General features: G+C 35.9%; 2 protein-coding genes across 2 annotated transcripts; one reads left to right on the forward strand and one right to left on the reverse strand.

Annotated features, from left to right (window-relative positions):
* Positions 1-1,607: 1,607 nt before the first annotated feature.
* Positions 1,608-2,897, forward strand: LOC133833004 (uncharacterized). The gene is made up of 2 exons (XM_062263269.1): positions 1,608-2,187; positions 2,335-2,897. The coding sequence occupies exons 1-2, from the start codon at positions 1,608-1,610 to the stop codon at positions 2,895-2,897; spliced, it is 1,143 nt and encodes a 380-aa protein (XP_062119253.1).
* Positions 2,898-3,437: 540 nt separating this feature from the next.
* On the reverse strand, positions 3,438-4,267 carry LOC133833005 (uncharacterized). The gene is made up of 3 exons (XM_062263271.1): positions 4,052-4,267; positions 3,941-3,968; positions 3,438-3,871 (listed from the first exon to the last, which is right to left on the reverse strand). Exons 1-3 carry the CDS (start codon positions 4,265-4,267, stop codon positions 3,438-3,440), a joined length of 678 nt encoding a protein of 225 aa, XP_062119255.1.
* Between the last annotated feature and the right edge of the window lie 10,413 nt (positions 4,268-14,680).

Below are 14,680 nucleotides of genomic sequence, written 5' to 3' on the forward strand. Positions count from 1 at the left end.
TCTCCTTCTACTTGCTGGTAAGTTATCTAAAATAAGCACATTTGATTTGTTCTTGCTACACAATTGACCTTAGACTTCCTCATACTTATTGATGCACTCCATTAAATGTTGAGCCTCATCCTCATTAGCTCTTGCAAATAGGATTGTGTCATCAGCGAACATAAGGTGAGAAATAGAGGGAGCTCTCCTTGATACAGTGATTCCATGAATTAATCTTCTATCTTCTTTTCTTTGAATCAGCTTGGAGAGGATCTCATTGATAAGGGATACCCCTGTCGTAACTCTCTTTGAGGTTAAAACTTTCTCAAAGGCATCCCAATTAACAAAATTGAATAGGATACCATTGAAATACATGCCCATATCATCTTGCAAAAATGCGGGTCGAATACATTGGCTTCTAGCACCTTCATAATAAAGTTCCATTCCATTCTATCATATGCTTTGTGTATATCAAGTTTGATCGCCATCAACCCTCCTTGTTCCTTCTTTTTCCGAATTGTGTGAACTATTTCCTGAGTAATGATTCAGCAATCCATCTTCCTGGAATAAATGCCGACTGGTTGGATGAAATTAATTTATCCATCAAAGGATGCAATCTGTTTACTAGTACTTTGGAGATGACTTTATATGCGAAATTACACAGGCTTATGGGTCTAAAGAGCTCCACTCTTTCTGCATTTTCTGCTTTCGTAATGAGGCATATATACGTGAAGTTGAACTGATTTATCATCTCCCCTATAGTACAAAAGTCCTGGACTTCTTTTATCACATTGTCACCTACAATTTCCCAGTACCTCCTGTGGAAACAACCCAGCATCCCATCCAGGCCAAGTGCTTTGAGGGGGTGCATGCTTGCCACGACTTCCTCCACCTCCTCTTGAGACGGTATTGCACTTAATCTTGTATTATCCTCTGTGGTCACACCTCTCAGAATTAGTTTCACTATCTCTTCAGGAACAAACTGACTTCCTAATTTGAATAGAGGACTCCCATCCGTTGCTCTACTTCATCCTCCTCAAAACACACATTTTTCTATTTTGCCTCTAAGTTTTACATTTTACCATACATTAGATTCTCTATTTTTTTTCTCTATATCATTTAAATATTATATTTTCAAACATTTTTTATTCATTTAAAATATTTTCTATAACTATCAATAATATATTTATATATTTCAATGTTTACAATATCTACCCATATGTAATATCACATAATTATATTATAATTTAAAGTCATCCAAATTTATAAAATAAACTAAAATATCAATTATTCTAAAAAAAATTACAAATAAGAAATTTTATTATTCTCAAAATATATTTTGGGAGTTTTCATTGGAAATATTTAAATATAATATAATATTGAGAATATATTTTTTGGTATATTCTATAGATATTCTTCTTTAATATATATATATATAATATTTTGAAGATATTTTTTGGTATATTCCATGGATATTCTTCTATATTCTTCAGTATATACTAAGAATATTATTTTGATTTTCTCAAAACTTCACCTATAAATAATATCATTTTTTTTACAAAATTTTACAAACACTTTCATTTCTTTCTTTACACACTTTTTATTTTTCTTCTTTCTATATAGTTCCTATGGATCCCGACTTTGAGATATTTGACTCTTCGTCATTTGAGGAGGAGGAGGAGGAGGAAATAATTTTAGCTCTTGCTATTGAAGAAGAACGCTTGGGTAATGAAAGAGGCTCAACATCGCATCGTAGGTCTATTCCCCGACGTGCATTCATTCAAAGAAATTCGCTTGAAGGCCATCAACGCCTCTTTCAAGATTATTTTTCTGAGTCCCCGACGTATCCACCGAATTTATTCCGTAGGAGGTTTCGAATGCAACATCATCTTTTCTTGCGTATTCAAGCCAAAGTCGAAGCATATGAACCATATTTCGTCCAAAGAAGAGATGCTGCTAAAAGACTGGGTCATTCCTCGCTTCAAAAAATAACTGTTGCAATGAGAATATTAGCTTATGGAGTCTCTGGAGATTTTGTAGATGAATACTTGTGGATTGCAGAAAATACAGCAACCAAGTGTTTGAAAAAATTCATTAAGGCTATCATTGGCATATTCTCCCATGAATACTTAAGATCCCCAAATGAGAACGATATAGCTAGATTGTGCGCAGTTGGAGATAGTCGTGGGTTTCCTGGGATGTTAGGAAGTATTGATTGCATGCATTGGAAATGGAAAAATTGTCCAAGTTCTTGGAAAGGAATGTATTGTGGTCATATTCACGAGCCAACTATAATTTTAGAAGTTGTAGCGTCATATGGCCTCTGGATATGGCATGCATTTTTTTGATTGCCAGGCTGCCATAATGATATTAATGTCCTAGAACACTCTTATGTTTTTAGAGAGCTTGCTGAAGGACATGCTTCAAAGGTCAACTACTCAATAAATGGAAATGACTATTCGATGGGTTACTATCTTGCCGATGGTATATATCCTTCATGGTCGACGTTTGTCAAAACAATTCATGCTCCACATGTCCGTAAAAATAAACATTTTGCAGCAACTCAAGAATTAGCAAGAAAAGATGTAGAACGAGCTTTTGGAGTGCTTCAAGCTCGATTTGCTTTTGTACGTGGACCGGCACGATTTTATGATCGACAAACACTTAAGGAGATTATGATGGCATGCATTATTTTGCATAATATGATCATAGAAGACGAGCGACATACTTATCTTCGAGTAGAAGACTTTGTTTATGAACAAAGCGATGAAATAACCGAAGAGCCTATGTCCCATGAGCATACAAATGAATTTGTAAACTTCATTCAACGCCATCATCACATTCGAGATCGAGGAATTCATTTTCAACTTCAGTCGGATCTTATTGAACATTTATGGGAAATATATAGTAAATCTTAAGTATTTGCATTTTATATATTACTATGTTTAGGCTAATATTTGTGTTCATATTTTGAGGAAGATGTAACTTTAGTTTCTTTCTTTTCACTATGTTAAGCCTAATATTGTATTTTTGTCTTATTTTATTGTATTTCCTTGGGATATAAAATATGTAACCTTAAATTCAAGATATTAATCATCAAGTCAACAATATTGTCTTTTACATTAGGAAGCTTTTACAGCCAATATAAACTATTGCAATAAGCATTTTATGCAAAAAAGTTTCTTTTAAGAATAAAATTTTTCATCATTCAAGTGTTCTATACAAAAAAGTTATCAAAAGTAACCATCATTGAGCTTTTGTTTTGTACCGTGCAAATTTCTACATAGAAAAACTATGGGTAATTTTCAATACAAAAAAAAGAAGTTATTGGGCTGCTAGTTTATGCAAATTTATATGCAAAAAAACTATGATAAAAACCAGTAAAAGAGAATTCCCAAAAGTGGTTGCATTGTTACCTTTCAAGAATACCAAAAATACCAGCCCAAACACCATCTAAATCATGGCTTTCTAGACTTTTGTTTCTTAAGTATTTCCAATTGGAGGGTACGAAAATACTCTTGTTGCGTTGGAGATAAAGTTGATACATCTACTCTCATAATTTCTAACTTCCTCCTCATGATTTCATTCTCTTCTTTCTGTTTATCCAATTCAAGCCTTTCTTTTGCAATGCGGGCATACTCTTTCCTAATTTCTCCCTTCTCAACATTAGATTTGATTCTCTCCCCTTTTATTTCAATCACCAGATCAGTAAGATTGGTAGAGTTATCCTCTTGCCTCTTTCGCTTCTTTGCATCCTTCTTTCCAATTGGTCTCTCTAAATTCACATCTAAAGATGGTGCTGCAGTATCTTCATCTATGAACTCTGGTGCATGACCATCTCGAATTATTGATCTTCTTTTAGCTTTCATACTGCTACCCTCAGCCACAGATTCTTTCCATTTTGGATGGTGTCATAGAATAGTCCAACAATGAAGAAAGTTGATTGAAGTGGGATGGATACTTCGGTAGAACTCTTTGGCTTTCTCAATCTGAAAAATCAAGTAAAAGAGATGAGAAATATATAATTCAAAGTGTTATAAACAATATAAATTATATTATATTATTCATGCACCTTATCTTGCTCATTAGCCCCACTTGGAGACCTTCTTTCAATTTGAGCTAAGGCCCCACAAAACTTATTTGTAGCAAGTTGGATAGTAGACCATTTATTTCTAATAGAGCATGAACTACGTTCAGAAGATATAGATTTTTTGTTTTTCTCATAATATTCATGAACTCTAGACCAAAATGAATATTTTGATTGATCAACCCCATTGATTGAGTCCATACTAGTATTCAGCCAAGCTAAAACTAGCAAGTTGTCATCTTCTGTGCTAAAATTTCCTTCTCTAGATTTAGTTTTTCTACTACTCCCATCTTCTGGATTGGATGGAGTATATTGCGACTCTAAGTCATTCAAAGATGGGAGATAGTAATTGTAACGCCCCAGCTCCAGGGACCGTTACGGTGTGCCTTGTAAACAGTGCTAAACTCGCTAATCGAGTCATTTGGCCAAAAACGTGTAACTAAGTATGATTAGCGGTTTAGGGATTAAACATATTGGTTAGGGTGTAACATTTCACTAGAACGTTTAATATTTACATTGGGATCCCGAGAATAAAGTTTCAGAGTTTATTACAGAAAATATTTACAACAGGCCGTTCTAAGCGGCAAAACAGGGTTCAACCCTAGTTCCACTTTAAACCTCGGCCGTGGCGGACGAGCAGCTGCATATGTACACATCATCACCTAAGCTCTCCAACTCAAGGATGGTCCAGCTTCCTCTTGCCTTTACCTGCACCACATAGCACCCGTGAGCCGAAGCCCAGCAAGAAAACATAACACTATACATAAACATTATCAAATGATTATCATTAATCACACTAAGCATAAAGTTTTCAAACCAATGAGTGAACATCACATGATTCAAGTGGGAGAGTGGCTGCTAGGTAAGCCACTAGCCTCCAAGCACTTATTTCATTCATCGACCCTCGAGGTCGGTCTGGCATTAATGCTCTTTGAGTCATTCAATGATGATGGTCGATTAGATCTAATCTCTGTTGGCTTGCGTGATCCACGCTACGGCCGTTCTGACTAATAAGTCAGCGCTATGTGACCAGTGTCCAGTATCACTGCCGAACCTGACTAATAAGTCACAGCTTCACAGCTGATACTAACACCTTTGCCAATTCTGACTGACGAGTCAGTGCAACGTGACCAGTGCCCAGTACCACTTCCGAACCTGACTAATGAGTCACAACTTCACAGTTGATACTAGCACCTTTGCCAAATCTGACTAATTAGTCAGTACCATGCACAAGTAAGCAATGCTATCAATATGTATCATATGCCAGTTATCCAAGAATAGGGCATTCAGCATGCTTACTAAACAGTTGCTAACATAACCATGATCATGCACAAACCCAGAGACTCAAGCTCTGACCAATCTCATATTCATCATTCATGGCATGCCCTAATCACATGTTTCTCGTGCATCACATTTAATCACCCAGCATGCCTCAATGATAATCATATGCAAATAGGAAAGATTGCCAAGCATTCATTATGCTATCAATGTTTACATTTAAACATCCAACATGCATCAAACATAACCATGCATGTCACACATGGGGTGCAGTTTTCTTACCTTGGGTTCGAGCGAGAATTAATAAAAGAAACGACCTTTGAGAACGATCAGCTTTTAGTCCTTTAGCGGTCACCTAGTCATAACCAAACATATAGGATACCATTAATAAAAATGACCAACATAAGTTCCCAAACCAATATCTAGCCTCCGGGACATCAATCCACACTTAACCGAGTAGTAGGATCAACCCCGAGGCCTATGGCAAGCATCCCCACGTCAAAAACCCTATTCTGGCCAAATCAACCCTGATGGGTCGCGGCTCATCTCCCTGACAGAGGCATTTCTGCCTCTGAAGCCACCTTAGGTCGTGGCACACAAAAGCCAGGCCGCGGCTCATTACCCAGATCAACCAAAAATCAGCAACTCACCAGCTCGACCTCCCCTGTATATTCCCCTAGAACCATGCCTTCAAACTAGTTCCAAACCTTCTCCAAACACACAATTAAACCTCTAAACATCACCCATAACCTCCCCTCATCAAAACCCAATCTAACCATCAATCAAAACCCCTTTAAATCCGAACTTCCAACAAGAAATCAAAATTGAAAAACTAAAGAAGAAAATAGAGTACCACCTGAATTCAATGACTAAAACTCACCTCAAACACGGTTTTGAATCCCCTTTCATGGCTGAATCAAGTTCCTAAGCTCCCACCTTTGATCTCCTAGCTTTACTCCTCAATTTGGCCTCTCAAAATTTAAAGGGAAGTGAAGGGAGGAACATGTACGAGAGAGAAGAAAATGATGAGGTTGATGCTCTGTTTTATACTTTTCCACAGCCTTCCAAACTAAATGAGCTGATATAAATCCTTAAGGTCAAAAGACCATAATGCCCCTAGGCCAATTTAAAAGCTTCTAAACACTCCCAAGGGTAAATTCGTCATTTCCAACCTATACCGTTAATTATAATTAACGCTCTCCGATTCCCGCTAATCTCAACATTCTCAAATACCAATAAATCATAACCCATTACCCTTTAATTCCCGGTAATGCTCTAATCATTAACTTCACCCCGAGACTCAACCCGAGCCCCGAACTTAAACCCGTTATGACTAGACCGAACACTTACATCTCATGATCGTCTCATGTCGAAAAGCTCGAACCAATCCACCTTATAATGTGGCTATATTAATTAATCACAATCTTGCACCCAAAATACACAATTATGCCCACAGTGGCCAAATTACCAAAATACCCTCACAATAATAAATTCTCCCATATGCATGCACTCACCATCATATAATAATATAATTAAAGTAAACATGCATATAACCATTAAATACCATATTAAATCAATTATGGCCCTCCCGGCCTCCTAATCAAGGTCCTAAACCTTATTAGGAAATTTAGGGCATTACAGTAATTGTAGCTTTCTTCCCCCTCTTGTAACAGTGTAGTGAAGGAATGAACCCTATGGAGTTGTGAGTCCATCTTTCAAAATCTGACAAGAGATAATCCTAAATTTCATCCATATATAATATGTATGTTGCAATGCTTTAAATGCCAACTAATTCTCAATAATTTAAAAGAGAGAGAGAGGAGGATATGTGATAAAGTTAAACCAACTTTGTTATAGGAAGATTATGATCAATCTCATTTATTCTCTACATCAACAAATTCAAGAAGCTAAATAGTTTATAAATCAAATCCAAAAGCCCCAGACTTGAGCAATGTACTGCTAAACCTTCTATAAATTACTATATAAAATTTAAAATTTTAATTTGGCATTGAAATATTTATATATTGCAGGGTATTACATATGAAAAAGTCATAATCGAAATTTAATTAATAATGTGCTCAGAGATACCTTGGAAAGCGACATCTTTGATAACTTATTTAAGAGATCAATTTGGCTTTAAGCCTATACATATACATACACCATTTGCCATCTATATGTAAATATACATATATATACAGATATACTCAGTTGCATCATTTTGTACCCTTGAAATATATTATATATATATACATATATTATATAATGGACAATAAATTAATGACTTGTTCTTAAGCGAAATGTATGAATCTCATCCCACTGCATGAAAATGAGGTTAAAGACCATTTAATGATATGAAGAGAGAGATAAGTGGTAAGGAGATTCCCAACAACATTGGCTTCCATACAATTATTACTATGATCTTGAGGTGGGTGAAAGTTGTCTTTTATTGCATTAAGATAAAAACATATAAATATGGTTCTTTAAAAACAAAACTTGTTCATATAAGCAAGCAATAGAATACCAGCCCCAAAAAAGATGTCGGAAACTTTGTTTTTTCCCATTAAAAATGATGCTCTGCAATAATGACTTATTGATTAGGTGATATTACCATCAAATATCTAAGAAGAACTTTGCAGACGAGTTTTGATCCATGACTCCAGATACTTGAGCTCTTCAATGCTTATTGAATGAGTAAGACCAGAATAAGCCTGCAAATAATAAAGCAAAGTTTGTCACGGGTCAAATATTAGTACAAAAAGGAAAGGAAAAAAAAGAAGTCAATTAATCTATTGACCAGCAGTTATCTTACCTTAAACTCGCAGCTTATACCAGCTTTTTCAAGGAGAGGGGGGCCAGCTTGTCCTGCTTCCATCATCCATTCCATGTAACCACAAGATAGGTGTCTGCTTCAAATATTTATCTCAATATTACATATCAATATTGCACGTTATAAAATCTACCATAATTGTTGCCACCATTTTTCTAACGCTCATTTTTATTGCAGGGTATTACATATGAAAAATTCATAATCACATTAAGCTTATTTAGCTTATAGGGATTTTTATTGCAGAGGAAAAAGTCCTGAGACCAACACCATGAAAGCTAGGGGCCCAAGCTTCAACACTCAATATTTTTATATAAAAGATAAACCTTAGCCTTTTCCCCACTTAACAAGATCAAGCCATCATCCCCCTTTTAAACGCCAAAATCACCATCAAAACTACACAGCCCAAAGGATTACAATACTATTACCCAAATCCAAACAAAAGTAATTTTACCTTGAAGCACTATAGTCGAAACCTAGGGTAATTTTTTCCAAACATAAAATTCACGTCAAGAACCTATATGATAATCTATCCATTTAATAACATTAAAGATGATCAATCCTACATTGTTCTTGGGCACATTTGCATTGGCCTCTGCCAAATCTTACAATGATCCATATAATAAGAAAAGAGAGGCAGAAACAAGAAAAGTTTACAATGATCCATATAACAAGAAAGCTCCAAAATTTACAATGATCCATGTAACAAGAAAAGAGAGGCAGAAACATACACTTCAGTAGAGATGTATTCAATTCTCTTGTGCACATTTGCATTGGCCTCTGCCAAATCTTACTTCACAAGAGCTGAACCAATCAACTTGTACACATTTGCATCTTCTTTCAAAAGGTCTAACTCCTAAACCAAAAATAAAATAAAATCAGATTAACAATCAGAAACCACATATAAATATATAAATAAGTGCAAAAGAAAAAAATGATAACAAAACTGGGCATCTTCTTCATTTTTATCCTCAGTAATGGGTATTGAAGAATATAATTGTGAAAATCAATATAAAGCACTTCCAACTATGAAATATACCAATAGAACTGAATTGGGTAGAGCTCTAAATATAAAATATCACCTCAAAAACAATTATTTACACAGGAACCAAACATAAATTTTAAAATAGAAAATGAATTGGAAAGAGTGTAAATGACCTTGAAGACAAGCTCATTCTCGCCAAGCTGAATGGTGTACTTTCTCACTTGGTGATTCTTTGAAATATCTAATAAGCACTAAAGAAATACCATTTCAGATAATATTCCTACATAATGGTTTCCATGTGTTTGTATAAATGCATGAAAAGAAATTTCTAAGATAATTAGGTATAATGGTGAAATTTGAAGAGGGTAGAATCAAGTAGTTCCATAGTCAAATTACCAGTATATATATATTATATGCAAGACTTGCAGTACCAAAATAAGAACTTGAGTGTGCCAATTCCAAAATAAGAACTTGAAATGTGTAGAATTTGTGGTATGGTAACCTCCCCAAGATTGACACCCCTAAATGGTCTTCAAAACTCTCTATTTATAGCCAAAATGAGTATATTAAAATAATCAATTTAAATGAATTAAATTGATTAAATTAATTAACTTAATAATAATATGGCAAATATAGGTAAATTATAGGGTGTAATGATGATGTTTTGGGATAAAATGTGTAGAAAATTTTGTGTAAAAAGTTGGTATTTTGGAGAAAAGGAGACAAGGGAACAATGATGTTTTTTGTTGGCTCAAGAGAAAAGTGCAGCTGGACCGAATTGGCTTGGGTGTGTTGGGGGTTTTCTGGTGGACTGGGCATTGGCTTGGGTGCCTTTGGTGCTGGTAGTGGTGAGGCGGCTGGCAGGAGAGAAATGCTGGCGTTGGGAGGAGTGCTCGGCTAGGGGAAGACTGCAATGTTGAAGTGTTGATGGCTGGCCCAGGCATTGATTGGAGCTTCAAGAGGGCTGAAGAGGTTGGGTGAGCCATGGGGCTATTGGACTGGGCCAGATGTTGGGCTGGGCTGGTGGTCTTAAAAAATACCAGCTTTTCATTTCTCAAAAGTGCCACTCTTTATCCTCATCTTTATTACTTTTCAAGAGCAAATAAATTACAAAAAATTCCCTATAAAACAAACACAAATTAAATTAAAACTAAATATTTTCAATAATAAATATACAACAAAAGTTCCATGAAAATATTAATTAAAACTTAATTTACTTAAACATTTAAGCTCAAAATTACATCTTTTTCTCCTAACTTAACAATATTAATTTTAAATAATTAAACTATAACATTTTACAATAATGTAACTATAAAAATACAAAAAAATCTATAAAATTAAAATAAACCTAATAAATTCAAAATTACTTAAAAACTTAATTAATCAATTAAAAACTCAAGAATTAAGCAATAATTAACACATAAAAAGTGAAAAAATAACTCTATTTTGTAGAGTTATCAGATATTTATGTTTATTTTTGGTGCTGAGACTTATGAAGAAAGCAGAAGGAAAAGAAACAACAAGAACTCTCAGCTCACCCTCTCTCTCGCACATTTTTCTCTTTCCCTCTCATGGTGCTTGAGGAATTTGAAGAAACTTGAGGATCTTAGGTTGAAGAATTGAGGGGTCATGCTTGTTGTGCTTAAAGGAAAAAACTCCGGGGAGGAGATACCAAAGAGGTAAGTGTTAAATCTGACTTGTTTTTATTGAATTTTGTTGTTGAATTCTGCCATGGAGGGGAAGCTTGCATAAGAATTGAGTTTTGATTTGATTTTGAGTGTAGGTGAGGATTAGGAAGTTGTTTTTAAGTGGTTATGATGTCTTGGTTGTATGGAAAAGGAATCTAGGCTCAATTATGGGTTTAATTGGTGTTTGGGGTGAGAATTAATGGTTTAGGTTCAAGGAAATATGCAGAGAAAATGATGGTTTCTGGGTTTCGGAGGCCCGAGCCGCGACCCTGTTCTCCAGGTGTCGCGGCCCGCGTGTTTGAAGAGGCTGGAGAAGCCTCTGGTTTGCCCAAGTGTCGCGACATGGGAGAGCATGTCGCGGCCTGTGTCCTCCAGCAGGGAGGGCCTTGCCCTCTGACCAAGTAGCAGGTCGCGACCCTAAATGGAAAATAAGGGAGGTTAAGGTTTATAGCTCAGGAACTTGAATGTTAAGGCTCGGGAAGGATCCTACTATCCGGGTTAGTAGAATCCAAGCTCACGGAGGCTAGATTAATATTCCAAAGTTATTTATTTGTTTAGAACTTGATGGATGGTTATTATGAATGCATTGTGACTAGGTTTTCAATGAAGCTCGGGATAGAGGACTGTGCTCAAGATCGCGGTATTCAGAAAGCTCGAGACACAGGTAAGAAAACGGTTGTACCCGTAGAGCAAGGCGTGGCCCTATTGTTTGAATTGTAGGGTATTGACCCTCGATTTGGTCAACTGACACGAATTCAAACGCTTGAAGTGGATAGATGTGTTGGAATAGATTTAATGACAAAAACAGTAAAGAACACAGTAAATTATAGTGGTTCGGCCCCAAGAACTGGTAATGACCTACGTCCACTTATGCTATTATTGATATGAGCTGTCAAAGGAGTGATCAAAGAACTAGGGTTCTTTGAGTTTCACAAGCCTGAGAGAGATAAACAATACCATCGTAATACAATCACTCTAATTCTCTTGTAAGTGTATAGCTTTAATCAACTAAAAGCCAAAAAAAAGTCCCTCCCTTGAGCTATCTTTCCCTATTTATAGGCTCAAGGAGGATTACATGAATTTGTTACAGATATTCTCTCCTAATTAATCGGATAATCAGGAATCATAGGAGATAATCTCAGAATTGATTATGATTTACCCAAGATCATCTTGAAATATGCAGAGTGTACGACCATGCTGGTCATAAAGAAACTTCAAATGTTACGCCAGGAGAATCTTACTGGTCGATGGTTGAACAGAACTTCTGCCAGGTATCAGCCACATGTTTAAAAACGTCTGCCACATCACCCGTGCCTGATTTTTGGATAACATAGGGCGTGTCCCTAATGTTTATGTTTTGTATGCGTTTAATATCTATGTATGCTTATGAATGAACAACGAGGCCGAGAACAGCAAGGGCCGGGAACGACGAAGGTCAAGAACGGCAAGAAGCCGGGTACGGCAAGGGGTCAGGATTGTCATTGAGCACGCGGAGTGTGGGCCGTTAGGGCGAGACCCTCCTAGGGTGCTGCAGCCACCCTCTCGGTGAAGACCACGAACCCAGAGCCCGGTAAAGCACCTAGGATGGAGCCAACCGCTATATGTTTAGTCAGTTGGCTGTTTTGTTGTATACTGTGGATTGTCATATATATGTTAAATGTTTTGTGTTGAGTTTTCTTACTGGCCTTCAGCTCACAAGTGCTTTATGGTCCAGGTAAGGGCAAAGGAAAGGTCGACCAACCATGAGTACGGAGAGCATGGAGCGACGGGTACATGTTCAGCCTACCTGGTTGCCACGACTAGGGTTATTTTGTGGGATAATGTATTGTAATGTTTATTTTGTCGCCTACGTCGACTTTAATTGTATTTTTAAATTGTAAAGCATTTTCTAAACACTATTTTGGGATCCCGTTCGTACAACTTTTCTATAATTTCAATAAATGTCCAAATTTTATAATTTTTTTCATTAAACGAGTTTAACTTTAGTTTAGTCACACTTTTGACCTAAAACCTTTATTAGTGAGCTAATGGCACATTTATAACTCACATAGTAACGACTCTAAGGAAGTTGGGCATTACAATTAATGTGCCAATAATAATCGACAATTTATTTCAAATTATCCATAGTATATGCCTAAAATAATTTATAATAAGAACAAAATTCACAAAATTATAAAAGACATTTATAACAAAAGTATGGAAAACAAATCGAGATTGACCTTGTATGAGATTAAATTAATTAACAAGATTCCAAAATTTGTAAACCTAGACTCACGACAGATGAGTACACAAGGATAAAAGTTCGTCACAATTCTTACAATTTTATGATTGACAAGAATTGACATGCTCAAACTCACAATAGGTAAGTACATAAGCACTCAATTAATTATTTAATAACATAATAATATTTTCACAAAATGTCAATATCAAAAAATAATTTTCATGGCATGAATATAATTATGCTTATAATCAATGAATAATGCATGCTAAAATTGTGAGATGATAATTATTAGAAAATAATTTAGTTTAATTTAATTGTGTAATTATGTATCAATTAATCATTTAATTGACCAAACCTAAAATATAATTACACAATTAAGTGGGAAAATAAAAGAGAGTCAAAATGGTAAAAATTTGTTCCAAAAAAGACCATGCACGTGCCCCCACGTGCCATAAATCTTATGGTTTTTTTTTTAATTTGTCGCCTAGAAACGACATGTCGTTTTTCACAAAACAACGAGGACCCATGCGCCAAACGGCGTGCCATTTTTCGCTTGACATGGGCTAAACAACGAGTCATTTTGACTGTCTTCTATGCCTGGATGAGGCACACCGGTCGTGATTCGAGTCCTCTCGACCCAGTTTCCAATCCGCTCGTTATTGGGCTCTTCGACCACCCATTTCACCGATGACTATGGGGCTTTTCATCCCCGACCTATTTCTAATATTCCCCAAGCTCCAAAACAACCAATAAATGCCTAGAAAATTTAGTTTCAGATTAACATATTCAATGCAATTTTCATGCTTTAAAAACTGGATTTTTCCCATCTTCGCTTGTAATAATGCAAAAAAATACTTTTACCGAATTTGTTTCAACAACCCAAGAACATTAAACCCGAATAATGTCCGAAAAATTCAAAATTAATTTTTTTCTTTTTGCATATGGGTCTCTAACAAAACCGTGGGTATGGAAAAATTTGGAGAACAATAGGTGTTGACCCTCGATTTGGCCAACGACACGAAGTCAGAAATATGACAAGAAATTAAATAATAATCAAGAATGTAATCTAATGGTAAAGAATAGACACAGACGATTTATAGTGATTCGGCCCCAAAGAGTGGTAATGACCTACGTCCACTTAATGCTATTATTAATATTGAATCCCAGTGTCGTGATAAAAAAACTAGGGTTCTTGTGTTTCACAAACCTTGGGAGAATTACAACAAGATGATGGATAATCGCACTGTATGTTCTTTCTCTCAGTATTCAGGAAAAAGATTCAAAAGTCCAGAAGTCCCTTCCTTGAGCTATTTCATGCATATTTATAGGCTCAAGGGGGGTTACATGGGCCAATGGTCCTTAACTATCCTTAATATATGTGTATCAACTCAATAAAGAGGAAAATAATCCACGTAGTTATTACAAGATTACAATCTTTTAAGGATATAAACTGAATCATACGACCAGCCTGGTCGTATCTAATCGTGAGGTTTGACGAAGCAATGTGTAGGTGGTCGATAATCGAACACATCTCCTTATTTTGACTCTGCCACGTGTCAACCACGTGTGAGAAATCCTTGCCACGCCATCAGCAGCCATTTTTGGGTAAACATTTTCC

Source organism: Humulus lupulus, chromosome 4 (assembly GCF_963169125.1).
Source record: "Humulus lupulus chromosome 4, drHumLupu1.1, whole genome shotgun sequence".
Taxonomy (NCBI): Eukaryota; Viridiplantae; Streptophyta; class Magnoliopsida; order Rosales; family Cannabaceae; genus Humulus; species Humulus lupulus.

What these genes read in the sequence shown, in the direction of transcription:
- LOC133833004 (XM_062263269.1), top strand. Translation starts at nt 1,608, where the DNA reads ATGGATCCCGACTTTGAGATATTTGACTCTTCGTCATTTGAGGAGGAG. An exon ending in GTTTCCTGGGATGTTAGGAA is followed by an intron (nt 2,188 to 2,334) that starts GTATTGATTGCA and finishes TTTGATTGCCAG; the next exon opens with GCTGCCATAATGATATTAAT.
- LOC133833005 (XM_062263271.1), bottom strand. Translation starts at nt 4,267, where the DNA reads ATGGACTCAATCAATGGGGTTGATCAATCAAAATATTCATTTTGGTCT. An exon ending in GGGCTAATGAGCAAGATAAG is followed by an intron (nt 3,969 to 4,051) that starts GTGCATGAATAA and finishes TTGATTTTTCAG; the next exon opens with ATTGAGAAAGCCAAAGAGTT. An exon ending in AGCCAAAGAGTTCTACCGAA is followed by an intron (nt 3,872 to 3,940) that starts GTATCCATCCCA and finishes CAAAATGGAAAG; the next exon opens with AATCTGTGGCTGAGGGTAGC.